The 19,925-nt window shown below is 40.8% G+C and overlaps 1 protein-coding gene across 4 annotated transcripts; it reads right to left on the bottom strand.

Annotated features, from left to right (window-relative positions):
• Positions 1-2,139: 2,139 nt before the first annotated feature.
• On the bottom strand, positions 2,140-19,380 carry LOC137783477 (AP2-associated protein kinase 1-like). 4 transcript variants are annotated; one of them, XM_068573434.1, is made up of 20 exons: positions 18,362-19,380; positions 17,048-17,166; positions 15,903-16,011; positions 15,571-15,713; positions 14,986-15,107; positions 14,550-14,631; positions 14,094-14,226; positions 13,863-13,966; positions 13,483-13,565; positions 13,161-13,321; positions 12,795-12,916; positions 11,793-12,236; positions 11,226-11,371; positions 10,927-11,126; positions 10,740-10,829; positions 9,453-9,548; positions 9,109-9,240; positions 8,803-8,973; positions 7,809-7,916; positions 2,140-2,941 (listed from the first exon to the last, which is right to left on the bottom strand). In XM_068573434.1, the coding sequence occupies exons 1-20, from the start codon at positions 18,516-18,518 to the stop codon at positions 2,262-2,264; spliced, it is 3,402 nt and encodes a 1,133-aa protein (XP_068429535.1). In that variant the 5' UTR covers positions 18,519-19,380; the 3' UTR covers positions 2,140-2,261. The 4 variants fall into 4 exon arrangements, with proteins under 4 accessions (XP_068429535.1, XP_068429537.1, XP_068429536.1 ...); XM_068573436.1 differs by having other exon boundaries at positions 9,133-9,240; XM_068573435.1 differs by having other exon boundaries at positions 11,793-12,233.
• Between the last annotated feature and the right edge of the window lie 545 nt (positions 19,381-19,925).

Here is a 19,925-nt window from a genome sequence, read left to right as displayed (position 1 = left end):
CGGATTTTAGCGAGACAATAAAATCAAAATCCAAATATGATGCCATGATCTGGAGGAGGTATTTATACAGCTTAACACATTGTGTTGACTGCAAACAGCTGCGGTCAACACAATGTTTGATTGTACCGTCCTACTGAAGAGCATAGGTAACTTGAGCATTAAGTTTAGCCCTTTGGGTCCACGTTTCCCTTTTTGACTAAAACAATAACACAATATTACTTTATTTCATATGCGAGAGGACAACTAGGCAAAACCACATCCATATGCTGAGTGCCTCAACCTTCTTTGACAACATTTGTGCAGTGCTACCTTGGCTGCACAAACAATAGCAACCACCGAGGTCACGCCGCTGTCCAGCTCCACAGTGAAGCAACTCCACACAGCCTTGAACTAATTCACAGGAAATCCTCAGACTTCTCTTTTTCCATTCACGCATACAGATCCTGACATGTTTGCTCTGATGAAATCAGCTCACGACCTGGTGCACTCTCTTTTTCCGTGCTCTTCATTGCTACTTGTTGTTAAATCAAAACAAGCAGCACATCTTTTACACAGGGTCAACTTACCTTTTTCCTCTTCAACTAGAAAGAGGATTAAACTGTAGCTTGCATGTTTTAGTGCTGGTTTATTGGGGGCTCAATCGGACAAAGCAGGCATGGGTTTACAGTACATTTCGGTAAATCTGTATAATGTGGAAACATTTAAATGAAGATGAGCTACAAACCTTCCTTGAGCGACTACTTTTGGCCTCCCTGTTAGATTAAACAGCAACACTTAAACAAAAACATCCTGCTGCGTATAGGGACTCATAAAGTCAACATCAGCAACTCTTGCAATACGCTTAAGACATTAAACAACATCTTAGCATCATCAAGGCACTGCTGATCTCTTCTTAAAAAGTGGCATTAACATTAACATTTTAACAGGCATTGGACATAATGTCCCATGAACGGCTGGATCCTTTAACATTAAACTTCAGCAATGAGGAACAAGCAGAAAGACCAGGATGTCATGATGTTTACAGACCTTTATTAAATCAGCTAAGTATTCACTGATGACATTTTCTTTGGTCTGGTATTAATAGCCAGATAATATAGGAACATACAAATACTTTGCACGGCGAGGCAGCATGGTTTACAAAAAGTATGACGCAAAACTAGAAGCCTTATTTCAAATCTCATTACTTTGAGAGAATCCTACGACAAAGCTGGCTCGGTGGAGGCGATGCTGGTATTTTCTTGAGAATCCCTTCTGATCTGTCATCTTTTAACAACAGACATATGTTTCATTTAGAACACAGAGAACAAACGAGCAAAGACAAACAACATTAGCAGACAAGAAATCATTTCAAGACTCTAAAGGTCCAATAACACTGGTGCAGTCTGTTGGGAAATGGCAGCACTAACATGGGAACAATTATTAAGCAGGTGAATTGAGCAGAACCTCATTTAAACCTTCAGAAACTTAACATACTGGTTCCAGTCCAGCTGATACTGACCAGCCATTTGGGATTTTCTGTATCTCTATGAAGAGTATTGTGTATCTCTATGAAGAGTATTGTGTATCTCTATGAAGAGTATACCGTGCTTTCACTCGTTAATATGCAAATAATAACTGCATGAATATATTTGTCCTTCAAGTGTCTGAAAAACATTTCACACCACTACATTTCATTTCCAATGGTTGCTTTGGCTTATAGCAGAACGTTTGGTATGTTTTGCAGCATTTGTGTTGAATATTGACCAACGACCTGCAACCATCTGGGGAAAACAATACAACTGGGATTAAAAAGGCACAATCCAGAATCTAAGTGTAAACATAAGGAAAACAACGAGAAAAGAGGCTGTGAAGTATTACAGCAAATGGTAACGTCTGTAAAGGTCTCAGTACAACACCCAGATTTTCAATTAGAAAACACACTTAATGCTTTTACTCAGTATTTGAATAAAACTGTTATTCAGCTGGCCAAAATGACGAAACCCTTTTTGATATCCTAAATTCAGTTTAATTCCTTCATGGTCATCTTAGAAACATCTTAGTCCGAGTTCACAATGTGCTCGTGCTGAATGATGCACTGTTGTGCTCAGACTGAAAGCAAGTCACATGACTGAGGTAGAACATTTATCTTAAACAAGTACATAATTGGTAAAAGTATAATTTATTTGTTTTAATACTGCAGTAATAATGACAAAAGTTAAAGCACATTAGAAATGTTGGTAATACTGCGACTGAACTGCTTATATTCAGCGATGTTTATATAATCAAGGTTTCCCCTGGGAGCATCTTGGCTGGAAAGGTGCACCAGTGAAGGGGTCTTCCAGAGGTCTTCCCCCGATGGTCCAGGAATGCAGCGGACCCACCGCTACCGACCCCACGGCGGCCTGCTGACCGATCCTGGAGACGACCCGGTGCACCGCCACCGGCTGCTGGAGCAGAGGCGTCTCCGTGCGCAGAGGAGGGGCCCGAACACCAAGAGACAGAGGACCGGGAGGAGAGGATCCTGGGAGCAGGCGACGCTGTGTACCAGACTTTAATACGCACGTGTTCGCAGCATCAGCGTTGGTGGTTTCCCGCCTCTTTCCAAACGGTGCATGGAGGAAAACATCAGCGGGTTGAGATGGAGAAGAGGAGGAGCTGATGAGCGCCATCTTGCTTTCTTTTCCTGGTTTAAAAGGGGCCAACTGGAAGACATCAGAGCAGACTGGACTGTTTGGGGCCTGGAACTGGGATACTTGGTTGACGGGTGTAAGCGGCAGGCTAGTGGAAGAAGCTGGTATTGTATGTTGTATGCTCCTCTCATCTGATGGCAACATGTGTTTATTATAGAGACATGCAGCAGTCCTCTGCTGGATCCTCAGCCTTTGCTTCTCCTCAGTGGGCTGCACAGACGCCTCAGCCTGAGCAGCTGGTAGCACATTACTGTTTAGCTCCCTCTGCAGGTCTGTATGTGGAAAACACGAGAGAGGGGTCAGATATGAAGACGCATGAAAGCTTTGCCGAACTCTGAATCTCAAAGACATATTTTGCCATCTATGATATTAACCACAGAAACGTAGGCACAGGGGTTACATTTGAATTCTTTACATGTGTGGCAAGGCAATTTAACACTGGTGGACAGTAAAGTTGTGTTCTGTTATATGTTTATCTGGACAACTTAAACTTGGCACCGGAAAACAGAGTTGAATTTTAGTGAACTTTAAAAAAAAATAATTTAAATCACATATTCTTCACCTGCAAGCCTAAATGATTGTAAATTGCACGCCAGGTACTCAATCTTTCAGGCCGATAGATATTTCAGAGTTCCATGATATATTGGTCAATATCATTTTTTTTCTTCACAAAAACAAGATAATTTTTATACCTTTTGAATTTGGGTATTCAAGATTTGTAAACAAGATATGTACTGATTGGAACATATAAAAGTTTAAAAAAATATTCACAAGTGTTGGCTGGAGACAAACTACCTGCAATAAGATGATATTGTCTGATTTGTTGGTCAGAAATCATCCTAACCCACTTATTTACACTTAGCCAAGTGAAAAATAACAGCCTCTTAGAAGGTAAACAAAAATAAATGGACATTTTAATGGGGCATGAAGGTCTTACCTGAGTTGAATTAACCTGCTATATGAGCAGAATAAGAATTTGATTAGTGCATCACACAATTAAATATAAAATTAAGAAATCACAAAAAGGTAATTAAGCCCTGAGCATCTCACCCAAAGTACTTTAAAAATGTATGCAGCAAAACCAGAGATATTGTCTTTTTTCTTGTTAAAGCATGGGGCCTACATTACCCAGAATGCAACTTAAACCGCTGACACGTCATCTGAGATTTAGGAGCGCTCGTCGCAGCAAATAATGCTGAATCTTCAGAATCAGAATTTACCAAACTTACTCAAAATGGGCAAAATATTTATACTGCTGACATTTTTTCTCTTACTGACAAAACACTATAAATGCAGTAATTTGCGTGAGTGTACTTTTGTTGCGTTACTTCAACCACTATCCTGGACCACAAAGACCATCTTACAATCAATACTCAACACATTGACATTCACATTTGTATTTTATTTGCCATCCCTTTTATAATTCTTTAATTATCTCACAAAAATAGAAGGAGCACACGATACCACAGCTCTGATGCAGGTTTGGGCCATAAAGACAAGACGAGTCTCAAAACACTCAATAGTATCAGATAAATCGACAGCTTTCATTTGCGGCAAAACAACAGAGACAATGAGGGGCTTCTGTTTCACATCGAGGACTAATCATAATCTCACTACCTGCTCGGCTTCACCGGTTACAACAGCACACTGGCGGCTACAGGGAGAAAGCTCGGGAGTTGCATAGGTTCAAACAGTAACTGCACATGTTGTTCAGAGCGAGGATCATAAAGAGGATGATTAAAAACGTATGTAAGCCTTTTGTTGCACATGCAGCACCTACAGTAAATACAGCTAAAAGACTGATGCTTTGAAACTAGCCACTTTCAGTTTTTATCAACGTTCTTTCAAAGACCAGAGGATGCCAGAAAAAGATGTAACTCAAGAGTTCTACACAAAAAAAACTCAAAATCTGAGGGGTTAAGGAATGACATTGAAATGGGACAAAAAAAAGAGGTTTAAATTTATGATCGTGACTTTTTATCATCCAAGAACAACACATGTACTCCATGATTTTGGCACTATTTTAGATTCTGAATTCGGACATTCAGTTTTGAGGTGATTTATTAGATATTACACTTGTGCAAGTGGAATTTCCCGAACTAGCAAGTGCAAACCAATTAAGATTTGTAACATTTCTTGTTCTTCAAAACCAAATCACAAAATGTCTCACCTCCAGAAGGGACTGTAAGTAAATCTCAAAACAATCACTTCCTAATATGACAAGATGAAAAAAGGCAGTCTTCCCTTTCTCATGCATGCCAAATAATTAAGTTTGATCCTTCAGAAATGTATATATTGCTGATTGGAGCTTCATTTCAAACCCTGCCCAGCTGACTCAATGCTCAGTGTTGTATCTCCAGATTCAACCTTCACAGAGCCCCTCTCACATTTACCCATCAGACAAATTGTCTCAACTGTAAAGTGGAGCGCAGACTTCCACTGGGGAGCAGGAGGCCAAAACGTATCCAACTCTCAGATGTAGCTCGGACTTCCTGAGAGAATTTAGGGGGGGGGGGGAGTCTGTGCTTTCAGAAAAGATTTGAATGACGACGCAATCGTCGCCATATTTGCAGAAAACAACAACACAAGTGGGCTACTGGAAAACACATCCAACAAATCTGACTCCACACACACACGCACACACACGCACACACACACACGCACGCACACATACATACTTATCATAACACTGTATACCAACACACATGAACATAACATTCAACAACACTGCCATGCTTTTTGATATGAATCATGTGATCACTAAAGCAGGTAAAGCAAAACAAAGCTTTACAAAGTACAAGTTCCCGAAAAGGTTCTAGTTTAGAGATGAAATGAAACAGGACTAAGGTTCAAGGTTAAGCTCCCGCTTTCCAGAAAACGGTTTTGAATAAAAATATAATCCTTCATCTGTCCGTGTAAACAAACAAAGCACAGGCTTTCTTTTCACAAAGGTAGTGAATCTCCAGGTTGAACAAAGACTAGGATTTTAATTTACTGACAATAGTTGAATAGATATAACCAAGAAAAAAAAACTTTCTCAACACACAATTCCACAAAGAGGAATGAAATATTTATATAGTATTCTTCATTATTATTCAGTGATTATGGTGTCAGAATCATAGATATTTTTTATTAAAGACTAATATTCATTTTTTACATTCATTCTCTAACACTCTATTCATATTAACATTTATTAACAGGAAAACAATGTCTCATATATATATATATATATATATATATATATATATATATATATATATATATATATATATATATATATATATATATATATATATATATATATATATGGATATATGAGAGATTTCACAAGTAAAGCAATATGTTTTCCACAAGTAAAGCTTCATGACAATGACTTAATATTTACATGGGAAGAATAACCATCTCTATGGTCGGGAAAAGAGCCTGCAGGGGTCGCAGATATCTATTTACATAAATTAGGAGTGAACAAATGGCAGGAATGTAGGAAGGATTGCACAATGTGGAATGAATGCTTGATAAAAAATAAAAAAAGTGCGAGTGAGTGAAAATATTATTTTTAATGCCATATTAGACTGTTTCTGTTGGTGCCAAAAATTTACCTGAATAGTCATGAATGGTCTCGCTCTAGATAAAAACTACTGCATTTCTACTGTTTACTATTACTGCTTATTTTTCAAATAATTTTCATGATTTCATGCATTTTCTATTGATATGGCATACCGCTATAAACACTGCTAAATGAACCTGATTTGTCATTTAATTCTCAAACGACATATTGCTTGCCCCAAGGATGAAATCAAAACAGCAGCGAATGAGAACGGGTCCTCATTTAAAAAGTGTGTCTGTAAAGACATCATTTACTTGTCTAGAGTGACGCTGATATACTTTCTCCAACACGGATTATTTTCTGGCGCCGTTTATCACGATGACTCAGGTGGTTACGGACGTTTCGTTTCCAGGTTTGGATTTTTCATTCTCATCTATGGAGCTTTAAGTTGTTGAAGATATTCAATCCAAAGACGGAGGTAACATTGATGCTACTGTGCAAATCGGGCTACATGACTAAGCTTCCCTTTTATAGAAGAAATAAACTGACCGCATCTGAACAAATGGTCATTCAGCTTTTCTATGATTCCTACTTTAAAATGTGCAAATAAAATCTGGGGAGGAGAATTTAAAAAGGCAAACGACAACAATTTCACTTGTGCACGATAATAAACTACAACCACTTATAACTATGCCTATTGCACATTACAACAATGATCTTCTATTGTTTGCTATTAGACATAATGCAATATTGCTCAAACAAACTGCATTGTAATAATACATCCTGATTGACAGAGAGATGTTATGGTTAATGTTTAGAAAGGATGATGTTAGTGTACTGGCCACTTTTTAACCCAATGGACGATACATGAGACTACAACAAAGAGAAAATGTGGGTGAGAGATGAGAGCTGAGGAGAAGCCAGATAATGCAATTGATACGGCGGAGAGGACAGGTATGAAGACGCGCTGAAAGGCGGAGGACGTTTCTACTGGAACTAGAATGGAGATGACAGCCGGAGGGGGCGGGAGGGGTGCAGGGATCTAGCTATGACAACAGTGTTGATTGCTGTTATGCTATGACAGTCTATAATCCAGTGTTATAGCTTCTACGGGGGGGGGGGAGCCGCCTACAAGTCGATGAGCTGGTCCACCAGCAGCATGGGGCGGGCCAAGCTGGGCAGGCTGGATTCAGAGCCGCCACTGTTACTGCGCGAGTGGCCTCCTGAAACTGGCCGGAGAGACAAGGGAGGGGAAGGCGAGACGAATACAGGCAAACAGAGGGAGGAGGGGGGAGAAGCAGAGGAGCGGGAGTCACGTTAAGCACACAGAGCAGTCAAGGAGGGGGAGAGAGAGAGAAAGAGAGAAAAAGGGAGAGGGCAGAATTTACCCATTTACCTCCACTGGTTTTAAAACATTTTGAGGATGCAAAAATAGTGCAGGCACCTGATCCTGTTATCAGTAGGTTTCACGACTTCATTTATTATTTAGCCAATGAGCATGCAACTGAGGGAAACCTCAGAAAGAGCCAATCACTGTGTCTTTAATCCTAAAGACCTATGTGACGCACCAGGTGGAGAATGTAAAGACTTACCTTGGGAGTTCTTTCGGCCTACGACGGGAATCGGATCAAACTCGTCCTCGGGTCCTCCCTCTGCAGCGGCCTGCTGGGGTTCAAAGTCTAAGATGAGGAGAGACGAGTCTGCAGGGGACAAAAGAAAGGTGGGTTGTAAAAGGAAAGCACAATCATGGCAGTGCGCGAGTGGAACATTTGAGAAAAGGAGCGTTGTGGTTTAATAAAAAGGTGAATGCAGAGTAGATGCTTTATCGAAAAATTGTTCAGGCCCAAAACAATAAGACTCAATACCTTCATCACCATGATAAACATTTTCATAAAATCAGCAGTTACTTCAAAATCATTTTGGAAGCTCTCCAGTGGTACAAAGCCTGTTTGATGAGATATTATGAGGGAGCAGCAGTCATTAGGATCATGCAGCTGGTGAACACAATCAGGTGATTCAGAGTTGGCGCTGTCAACAACAGTCAAATGCCTCCATTTATCAGCCAAGAACCTTTAACTGAACCACAGCTGTGGAGCTCTCAATGTGGGACACACATTAAAAGAAGCACTCTGCTATTTAAAGAAAACATATTTGTATTAATGTGAAACAGACGTAAGCAGAACCATCACTCTATTGTACTCTATATAACGTTTAGAATGACGTACTCGCATTTAATGTAGAACATATATGAAGTTATCTCATAACAGACAGACTGTTAGATGAATTTGTTCAGACGATGAAAACTCAAGTGTTTGAAAATTTCAGCTTGCTGCATGAAATAATAAAGTAATCTTATGACAACGTCTTATCTTTGCATTGATTCATTGGAATACCGTCATCTATCCGTCTATAATCGACAGAGAACTTGTTTCTATGCAGAACAATCAAATCTTTGCATGAAACAGTAACGTCAGTTCTATGTAATAGTACACAGAGCTGTGGTACTATTTTAAAACTATACAGGGACTTTCAAGAAGCAAGTGGAGACATCCTACATTGAAGAGTCTTCAGGGTCTTACAGCTTACCTGCTACAGGCTGTGCACAGTCTCCAGACAACAGACTGAAATCATCCAAAGCAGAAGCAGCGGAGGTGGGAGCAGAAGAGACGGAGGACGTGGCACTGCTCGCTGCTGGAGGGGCGGACGGACCGGAGATCAGAGAGCAGCCCAGGAGAGCGTCGTCTGTGGTGAGAGGGTCTACGAAGACAATGGTAGACGGGAAAGAGGGTAAAGTTTAATTAAATAGTGTGCTAACCCTCTGATTTCACTGCTACTAGTTACAAAGTTGTAAGACTTGAAGACCTTTTCAGATGTTCATAACAAAATACATGCCTGCTTGAAACGGTGCATGCACACCTTTTGCAGAATCTTCCACGGAGCCACCGAAGGGATCGGACAATGACAAGAGGTCGGGAAGCATGAGTGAAGATGTGTCTGGAGATTTGAGTCCTTCAATCAGCTTCTCTGAAGGCAATGAAGAATCACGACACAATAAAGCAAATGTATTTGAGCAAAATGCAATAACAATATCAGCCGTTTCAAACATCTTTTATATTTTTTTTCATTTTACTTACTATAAATGAGGACAATCTATATAATATACTGTATATAAATAATTTGACCATACTAAAAGGCGTATTTGTGTGTAATATGGATCCATGGAGAGAGATTTTTACCTGGAGCATCTGACAGATCGAGGATACCAAAAGGATCCGGGACAACCAACAGTGAGGCTCCTGACTCCACATCTAGAATGGTTGATGGTTTTTCAACTAGGAGACAGAAGCAGTGATTTACAGCAAAGCCTTATAATCCATTACGAAGCCCAACAATGAGTCTAAAAATGTATTATGAGAGGAAGAATATTGTTTTTTCTTTGTATGTTTCATTACAAACTTGGCTTAGGTATTTCATATTTTAGGCAATTATAACTATTAATGCCAAGTGAGCCTCTGTTATCTGTAGCTGGTATTAAAAAGAAAGACTATGAGTGCCTTACATCTAGTTTTTAAACTTACATGTCTACATAAAAACAAAACAATTAGTTGAGTGCATTTGTATCACTCCACCACACCAAATTAAACTTTATGAGCTCTCTCGAATATTTCCAGACTATGTGAGACCCTAAGCAACAGTAGTATGACAGTATCTTTGTAGTTATAAAAAACATTTAAAAGAATGAATAAATCAGTGGCTACATTTGCTCAGTACAGCAGCAGTGCTATCAGAACTCTTTACATTAATATCATGAGAGTAATGTCATTAAATTGTTGCATTTCCGTCATTCTGACCAAACCCATTTATTTTATTTACGTGATGCACAATTGGCAGCTTGCTTTTGAAAGCTTCTTAAAACCATCAGATTAATGGATCGGGTGCATTAACAGGTTTACATTACATTATATTCCTCCAGACTAAAGTAGTAAAATGCATTAGTACAACAGTGGGTATGGAAGTGGGGAACAACTTAGCAAGATATCTTTACTGTAAATCTCTGTCTGAGCTACCTTGCCAAAGAATTGTCTCAACAAGCGCTTTGTGCTGTGGAGGACAGCGAGGTCATGTCCCATCTGTCCCCCAAGATACGGAAATAATGACAAATGTTTAAAAAGACCTAAAAATGCCTCCACAACTAGCACCTAGTTGGTGTCCTATTGTGTATTTGTTTGTTCCAGACCCAATACTTGCATTCATTAAGTGCTTCAAGCTTCATCACACTTATTGTATAATAAATTAAATAGTACAGTTTTTTAGATAGAACCATTACATAAGAAGGAAAATGTAGCTGTTGCACATAAAGTTTTCGCTTTTTATGAAATATTTTTACATTTTGTTAGTTTTTAATATTTTTTTTGTAGAAACGGTGTGAGTATGTGAAGGTACTGTGGGGGTTCATGGGTTCAAGCCCTTGAAGAAGAACAATACATTTGAAATTGACCTAAAAGGCAACCAATGTGACATACCAGTATCTTGGAGTGTATTATCCACAGAGGAGGCCTGCAGGCCGGGTATCAACTCCTCTGAGGACGATGGCTCAATTTCTGAAGGTAGGTCTGAAAAAAGGAAAATCACAGTTATTAACAGTTTACAACATATTAAATATACTACCTATATTCATAGTACTGTACATGGTTTTACTCATAATAGTACCAGTGGGCTTTTTGTCCTCAGTTTTGAATTCCTCTGCAGTGAGGTTGGAAAAGTTGTCATCGTCAAAAGGGTTCCATGTGGGGGTGATGGTGGCATCGCCGGCCGCAACAACAGGGGGTCCATCTTTGTTTTGGCTCTGATCTGCACCACCAAAATCGAGCTCAACAAGCTGGGCGGTGCTGGGTTGAGATGCAAGTGATCTACGAATGGAAATACACACAAAATATTATAAATAAACTTCCTAGGCGACTTGGATTTGAACTACTCTTTAGGTTTATGCCAGTACACGTGCAACGTACTGGTCGAGGGCAGCTTCTTCAGCAGCTCCTTGAGGCTGCACTGAGGAGTTGCTCCCTGGAACTCCAGCAACGCCGCTCGCTGTGGCGTCACTTGGGGTGCGTTGGTGGCCTCGCTCTTCAGTTGTCTTTGGAGAAGCAGGTGGGGTCTGATCGAGAAGGGCATGGAGGGGAAGAAAAACACGATCAAGACATAGCCCATAGAGGTCCTCACATGTCACAGAAAGTCTCACAGCCAAGTGTTTAATTGTTAGACATAAGTGTCCACAAGCCATGTTATTGACTTTTCACAGCCACAAATATTGAAGGCGAAAAGTCTCAGACCAAAGAAAAACAGAAAAGGGGGCACAATTATTTGAAAGTTCACAAATAGAGGTAATACATACTACGACACTATTGTTGTGTATAAGGAACAATGTAAACAATACATGTGAATAAAGAAAGCTCCAGACCATGCCATTTAAACCATTACTGTCAAAAAATATATATCTAAATCTATTCCGACAGCTCTACAGTGATGATGACGTTCAGCGTTGTTTGAAGGTGGACGGTGAGCAGAAGGCTGCTTACCGTCTCAACAGGTTTTGGGCTGATCTCAGTGGCAGCGGGCTGAGCCTGGGCCTCTGATGGCTGAGTTATCTGCTGCTGCTGCTGCTGCTGCTGCTGCTGCTGCTGAGATACAGGCGTCTGACCAGAGGCCGGTTTGCTGGGTGAAGGTTGAGCCGCTGGCTGCTGAGCCGCGGGTTGCTGAGCCGCGGGCTGCTGAGCTGCGGGCTGCTGAGCCGCGGGCTGCTGAGCCACGGGCTGCTTGCGCCGAGCTGGGCGTTGAGGTGGAGCCGGGCTCGATGGAGTCTGAGCCGACTGCTGGGAGGTGGCGCTCACCACAGAGGGAGGTGTGGTCTGTTGCTGGACTATTGGCTGTGCTTGCTGTTGAACGTCAGCCTTGGTCGCTGGTGACACGACTGCTGCTGCTGTGGTAGTCTCTGCTCCTGTAGATGCGGCTGGCTGCACCTGCTGTCACACAAAGACAGAACCAGTTGTCACTCATTAAGTTACAAATCATCCTAACTAGATTATTGTTCCAGGTCCTGTGAGCAGCTATGAATTTATATTTGTGCATGACTGATAGATATGCACATTTTCATTATCCGTTTATTCTTACTATTAATTTCTTTCCTGTAATATGCCCATCACAATTCCCAAGAGCCTATGGTTATGTTGAAATTGCTTGTTTTAGTAGAACAAACAAGAAGAGCAAGATCTAAAACTCCCACAAGTTTCAATTTATAATGATTCAAAACAGAGTGAAGCATCAAATCCTGATATTTACACCCATTTAACTTGATGAAGGACAATTATAAAAACTGTTGCATTTAGTTTTCTGTCAAAGTGCTAATTCAATAAACAAACAACACTCATGTGAAGATCTATTCATGCCAACCCTGACACAAACAGCCAAACACGCATTGTACTTTACTCAAGCTTGCTTCTGTCATTTTCGTATAGAATTTGTATTCATTTGCACCTGTAAAAGGCTCCCATGTCTGTTCAGAGGAATTGGTCAGTATGTACCTGCTTCTGTGGAGCCACGGCCTGACTTGAATTGTTTTGTGACTGGACGAGCGGCGGAACTGAAGGCTGTGCCTTCTGTGACTGCAGAGCTGCAGCTGGCTGAGAGAGGTTTAAGCTGACTCCTATGGGATGTTAAAAAGAGCAGAGATGACAAATTACTCAGGAAACGCAGAGAAACATGTCAATCTTAATACATATACAGATGTGGTTGGATTGCACAAGTGTTAACTTGCATACTTCCTGTTGAGAACTGCGGTATTCTGTGTGTGCACAAAAGATTTCTGTATCTATGCACATATTTATTCAAGAGCTCAGTTTCTTTACCCTACAACGAATATGAGAATAAGGACGGAGTGCTGTACATACCCACAGGCTGAGCTGCACCACCTGGGAGATTAGCCCGCTTACGAGGGGTGAGAGCAGCAGGCTGGATGGGTAGGATGCCAGCCGCGGGCTGGGTATGGGCTGCTTTGGGCCTCTGGCGAGGGGTGATGGAGGTTTCAGTGGTGGGAATTGGATCAGTCAGTCTGGCAACAAAGGGAGCATGTTGGCCTTTTTGGTAATCATGGCAAATAGTGTTAACATAATTATTTAATGAGTATCAAAGCTGATTGTGTCCAATTACTTCCACAAAATGTCATGTTACGACAGCTTTAATGGTGACACCATGTAAGCAGGTCATGCTTGCCTGGGTTTAGCCTGGTTCTTCTTTGCTGCTGCAGCCTCACTCGCTTTGATTGGCTCGGGAAGTTTAGAAGGAATTGGAGAATTCTGGATTATAGAAAGAAAAAGGCAAAATCTTTAAAGAAATTGAATTGCCAAAAGACAGCATTATCAATGAAAACTTCCAAAATTCTTGCAGTTGTTCAATAATGAAGAATATCATCAACACGTTTTTTTCACTAATTAAAACTGATTGATTAGTGCAGATTTTTCTCCCACAACCGGTTGATCAGGCAGATAGCACATAGCTGATTCCACTGATACGACATGGAAATCAATTCCAGACAAGAGAAAGTCAAGCATTTACAAATATTTCAGCTGACGTAGGTGCTGAGAGACACTGACCTTCACATTCTGGACAGGACAGGTCCGCTGAGCTAGTTTAAAAGCAAAGAAGGACACCTGGTAGATATCTGGCCTTTTGTCTGTGTCTGGCTCCAGCATGTACCCTGAAAAAACACCATAAAGAAACAAGACAGTGTGACTCGGAGAGTGGAGAGTTTTAAAAGTCAGAAATTTTCATACACAAGTGCATGCCTTTGGAAAAACATGAATTAATGTTTAAGAAGGACTAACGAATGAGGCAGTGAAGATCATAAGAGTAGCGTGAGTTGTCTGGAATGGTGAAACTGCCATCGCAGATCGCCACCTGGCTTTCACCAAAGGGCAGAGTGAAGAAGCACACTTTGTAGAGCAAACAGCCCAGCGCCTGGAGAAGATAACATGTACGCCCCGTCACACCAAACAAACAACAGAGAGGGTTAATAAAGAATATCAATAACATACAGTAAGTCACACAACAAATACCTTTCCCTCTCTAAATACGAGCGGATACGATGTTAAAAAGTATGTATTCAATTAGCAACTTCTAAAAAATACATCTGCTACTTAACAAATCAACAGGTTTAATATTATTATGGCCCATCATGTCCAATTTGGATTTAACTGTGAAACATACTGTAACCATATAGATATACAGTGTATGTGTTTACTGCTCTATGATTAACACAGAAGTTTTTCCTCATCACTCACCCAGACATCTGCTTTGGTGGTGATGATCTTGTTATTGTAGAGATTCACCATCTCAGGAGCACGATATGATAAAGTGGTGTACCTGAAAGGAGACATGGACAAATTAACAAGTATAAAGGAGGACAAAATCAGTCAGAAAACTAACAGTATTTATTGTGGCCTTCACATTATTAGGGGCTCATAGATGCACACAAATGTAAATTAAGTAGCGATTTTATGCATTGCAAATTTAATTTTGGACCAAACAAAGCCGAGTGCTGTGCAGAACCCTGCAGTCTATTTGAAGTATGATGTGAGAGATTCAATTAGTCTGTAAAATGATGAATCTGCTTCTGAATGAAAAACTGCAGACAGTTTCTGTGCAGCCATGACTAAAAGGAGTGTTAATGAATGAGAGCTGCAAATATCGCCAAAGCAGACGAAAAGAGGCACAAACTTCTTGATCTCTTCCTCCACAACGGCCACTCCTTCAGTCTGCGGGCTCTGGAACTTGTTAGTGGCGCTGCCAAAGTCACACAGCACATAATGACCCTTGTCATGCAGGAGGATATTCTCCACCTGGAAAAATACAAGAGATGAGACTGACACACAGTCACGTAAAGCAACATGGAGGTTTAACATGAAAGGACCCGGTTAGGAGGCGGTGCAGTAACTGATCCATTTAGGCAAATTAAACACAGGGGTTTCCTGCCTCCCGCAACAAGTAAACTGAGATAATGATGAATACAAAAAGTGAGGTCAAGTCTTTAGGATTCAAGTCAAAATTGGCCTTTTCCTTTTATGATGCTCCAAAACACTTTTCACACACTGCAAACTATACATTTTTTTCTTTGTAAATCAAAAAATCTGAACTGCAATAAATTTTGTGTGAATTAAATTAACAGAGTGACAGAAACTTAAATAGGATGCGACAAGCACACTGCAGTTGACTGCGCTGCAGAAATAGAAAGGCATTTGACAACTGACAATCTCCTCTACCCTGCAGAGCATTTTACAGGAGAACAATGGCAAAATGTGTCACCTTAAGGTCTCTGTGGATGATGGGTGTCTTGCGCTGGTGCAGGCGAGAAACAGCATCGCAGGTGTCACAGAAGATCTGCAGCACCTCCGCCTCAGTGAAGCCGGTCTGCAGCCTCTGATTCATCAAATTCACCACCTGTCCGCCTGCAAAAAGAATATTAAATTATACAGCGCCACAAACAGGGAGACCGCGTCACTGGTATATGACTGAAGCTAAATTAACTTGGGTGTGATCTTCTTTTAAAACACAAATGTTGATCAAAACCTTCTAAAACTTCTACCCAAATTCAAATTCCTTGAGTATTTGAAGCACATTTCCCTTTCAGCACTCACCCTTGCAGTAGTCCATCAGTATGAGGACCTCCCACACATCTCTGGATCCCATAGCCGTAATACTGGAGTCCAGGTAACCAACAATATTCTTGTGACCGACAAGGTCTTTCTACAAGAACACAGACACGGATTCAAGAGTGTTAACAAACCACTGTTCATACAATGTGAACCAAAAAGCACATTGTAATAATAAAAAAAAGCACTGTAAAGCTGTTGCAAAGACAGACAACGTGACCTGTAAAGTCGGTGGAAGAATTTCATAGTGACATGATTTTAATATCATACATCATTTAATTCTATCTGATTATCGTTTAGAGATGCAGTTGGAGGGGATAACCTGCAGATGGAGCTGGAATAGAAAGTTGAAAATCTGAAGCCTATTAGGTAATCTGGAAAAAAAGTCATGTACTGCTCCTGAGGTGATGCACTGTCTGTCTGTCTGTCTGTCAGTCAGTCAATGGGTCTGTGTCTGTGTGCGTGCGTGTGTGAGAGAGAGAGCACAAGGGAATGAGAGAGAATGAATTAGATAGCGAGGTAAATAAAACATGTCATGTGATGGAGAAGAATGACACACCAGAGATTATCTTTAAAGCAAATTTTAGAGCCAGTCAGCGTTGGTTTCAAAAGCAAAACTAGGACCTTAGTTGTTAGAATGTACTGTATGTGATTCTGTCCAATGTTTATATAATCAGCCATTTTTTGGAAATGACCGTCTATTGCTGGCTTCCTTCCTTCCTTCCTGAGTAGTGCTTTTCAGACAGAGAAGAAAAAAAACCTTTGTGTGAGCTAACTTAATACAGGAATCCAGCTAGAAAAGAATGTTTCAAAAATAACTCTCTAAGACTTCTGATTGAATATCTACATATTGTGGTGACCCCCCATGATATACATGTCTATTATACACTAAATAAATATAATTTCTGCCATTTTTACCATGTCAAGGGGTCAGGTAATACAGGGATAGTCTTCCGTTTTATCAGCATGTGATCCTCATGTACATTAAATTTACATGTGTGGATTTATTGCATTTGTCAGGTACAATTTGAGTGTAGTTTTGTAGTTGCATTCATACAGTGGTGTCTTATAGAATAATCACATGAGCTCAGAGGGAGAACGAGCAGAAATATTTAAATTCAACCACTCACCATTATTTGAATCTCGCACTTGCACACCTGCAGATCATGCTCATTGTTGACATACATCCTCTTCAGAGCGCAACGCACCCCTTGATTTGTTCGCACAAGGAACACGATTGCAAAGCCACCTGCAGGATTGAGAAAGAGAGCAAATTAAACAGTCAGTCCTCAAAAGGGATGACAGACATATCACATGGCAAGATGATTACATTACAATCAATACAACGCAAAATGCAAGATGAACGCATCACAACATTTCTCAGTGCATCAGAATTTTGGAAATGTAGCAGATATGCTCATTTTTGCACTCAATTACTGTCATAACTGTTGTAATCTGTGTCCATGTAGTCTTACGTCAATACGGACAATCAGGAACAAATGGTGCAGCCTTATAGTGTTATGTATTAGTCATGTCATTGCTGCAGGGTTTTACGTAGAGGCCTACATCGAGGCCAAACCATCTGGTATAGCTCAGATCACAAATTCACTTTGCAGAGTCTAGTTGTGACAGAGTCATCAATTTCAGGCAGACATCGCAGCTTATACTGCATCCTCAACTTGACACGAATGAAATGCTAATGTATGACACAGTAGCAGAATACATTGGCAAGAGATACCCATGAACATGAGTGCAGATTGCGGCAGAGGGTTTGCATCAATCTTAATAATACTGTAAAGGAGACGTAATTAACCACACCATGTGGTTAGTAATATTAGAAGCTCATGTTCAATCGATAGTCAATACAGTTAAGAAATGTACAGAAGCAAGTGCGTCACCGCAAAATTGTCTTCTTTCATTTGTATACATGACACTATTCTATTCACTCAAAACACTACAAATAGAAATGCAGGAGTAACAAAATGATGTTGTGACCCTAAGTTTAAAATGATGAATACTCAAGCCACTAATTCAGCATCAGTATTCTGCCACCAATAATATGTATAAAGAAATACAACAATCATGTGTTAACAACAGCTTTCATTGTAAACTAAACCCTCAATTATTCATTCAAAAAAAAAATAACAACCGCTGTCCGGCACTAGGTAGGTCTCCAACTGCATGAATCACACTTCTGAATCAGAAAACAGTGAACTGGAAACTGTTAGTCAGAGTACAGCTGAGAGAAAGCAGTAGGCCTCTTTTTTGCATTCATGTTTCTAAGATACATAGATGCAAAGCTGCATAACTCCTGTGGGGATGCCATTAGGGTGCATCCCTGCTCTGCCATGTGAGTCATTCATGTGTCTTGCAGGACACACATCATACTCTGGCTTCAACATGCATGAAACTAGAAGTGGGGAAAACAAACAAACCCTTCTCACCTTCAGCAATGATCTCCTCGACAGTAACTTGGTGCCGCCCGACGGTGAAGGCTCTGCCAATGAAATTTCCGCCTGCATGACTGGACCCAGAGCTGCCGCCTCCAGAACCAGGCCCAGAGCTCACCAACTCCCGACGAGAGTCGAAGAACTTCCTCATGTCGGCGAATTGACAGGAGTATTTGCGGCTTCAATCGCAGACGTACACACTGATAAAGTGCTTGATTCCCGTGCACTGAATTATTGCACTGATATATAACGCAGGTCAGATTGTAAACCTGAAGAATTCGACGCTTCGAGCAAGTCTTATTTGCAGCCTTGAAACGTGCAGCGATGCCTTTGTCACTTATAATGTTGAGACAACACAGATTTCTGGTGGCAAATGTCCCATTTGCTTGCAAAAAAACGGGCCAGTTGGTGATAGCTCGAGCGGTCGCGACTCGCTATTATGTAAGTGAATTACACCACCCAGGAGGCTAAAGCATCTCCGGAGAAAGTATTTCTTTAGCTATCCATGGAGCTGTTCATGGTCGGCTGCTGCTGCTGATAACACAAGGTCCTTCTCCATCTCGCGTAGCCGTTACCAAGCTAGCTAAGTGCTAGCTGCTTACGCGCTATGACATTTCGTGTAAGGTTATCCAGGTTATCCTCTGAAGATAGTGTCTCCGAGGGCGATGTATCCGACGTCTAACTTGTGTGATAGCGTTCCCCGAAAAGATCTTTCCATCCTCAGTCAAGTGAAGCGACCGTTAGACGGCACATAGCTGCCTGTCCAGATATTTAATTGCTCCCATTTACATTAAAGCTGTGATTTTAGTAAGCTAGCGCGTTAGCGCGAGGCAGCCGTTTAATAACACATTCACGCGCAGAGGCGACAGCAAACTAAAGACTCCGTCTGTTGCAGCGGTAATGAGAAACCATATAATTTGACATCTACCAAAACATTCGGCAGAGGTTTCAACCCAGCAGCCTAATCTCTGCAACCACAGCAATCTTTGGCTGCCCGCGATATCGCAACATCCTCGCCGTTGCTGCTGACGCGCGGACGGAATTGTGGGTAATGTAGTTCAGAGCGCCGCTGCAGCCTCCCCTCCCCCTCGCGCATGAGGTCATACGCCGCGTTCATTGTCATATTGCTCAGCCCGTACACACCAGAAGTTAGGAAAAAGATTCAGTCAGCCTCAATTCATATCGGATATTTAATAGGATTTTGTGTCGGTGTCTGCTTTTACCATAAAGTGCCAAACCATTGGAAACATTATTGCTTGTTATATCTAAATAACTTCCAATACCACCTGTAATGTGGATGTCTAAAATAAAATACACACAATTGGTATTCTGGTTTCGCTTGTACAAATGTGTAACAAAACACAATAAAGCAAATGTGGGATACTTTATATGGTTTGTCTATATCTACCAGTGGTAAAGTAAATGACTAATGCAAAAGTACTAGTACCACAATGTTAAAACACATGAATTAACCTAGTATAGATGTTTTTAAAGGGACAGTGTGTAACAAGAATAAGTTGACAGTACACGTTGCTGTACCTGCAATAAAATGTTTGCA

This window comes from Clinocottus analis, unplaced genomic scaffold, assembly GCF_023055335.1.
Source record: "Clinocottus analis isolate CAN_PGR_092001 unplaced genomic scaffold, fCliAna1.0.p SCAF_13, whole genome shotgun sequence".
Taxonomy (NCBI): domain Eukaryota; kingdom Metazoa; phylum Chordata; class Actinopteri; order Perciformes; family Cottidae; genus Clinocottus; species Clinocottus analis.
Note: the sequence above shows the minus strand (reverse complement) of the source record. Positions and strands in the feature narration are given on the sequence as shown.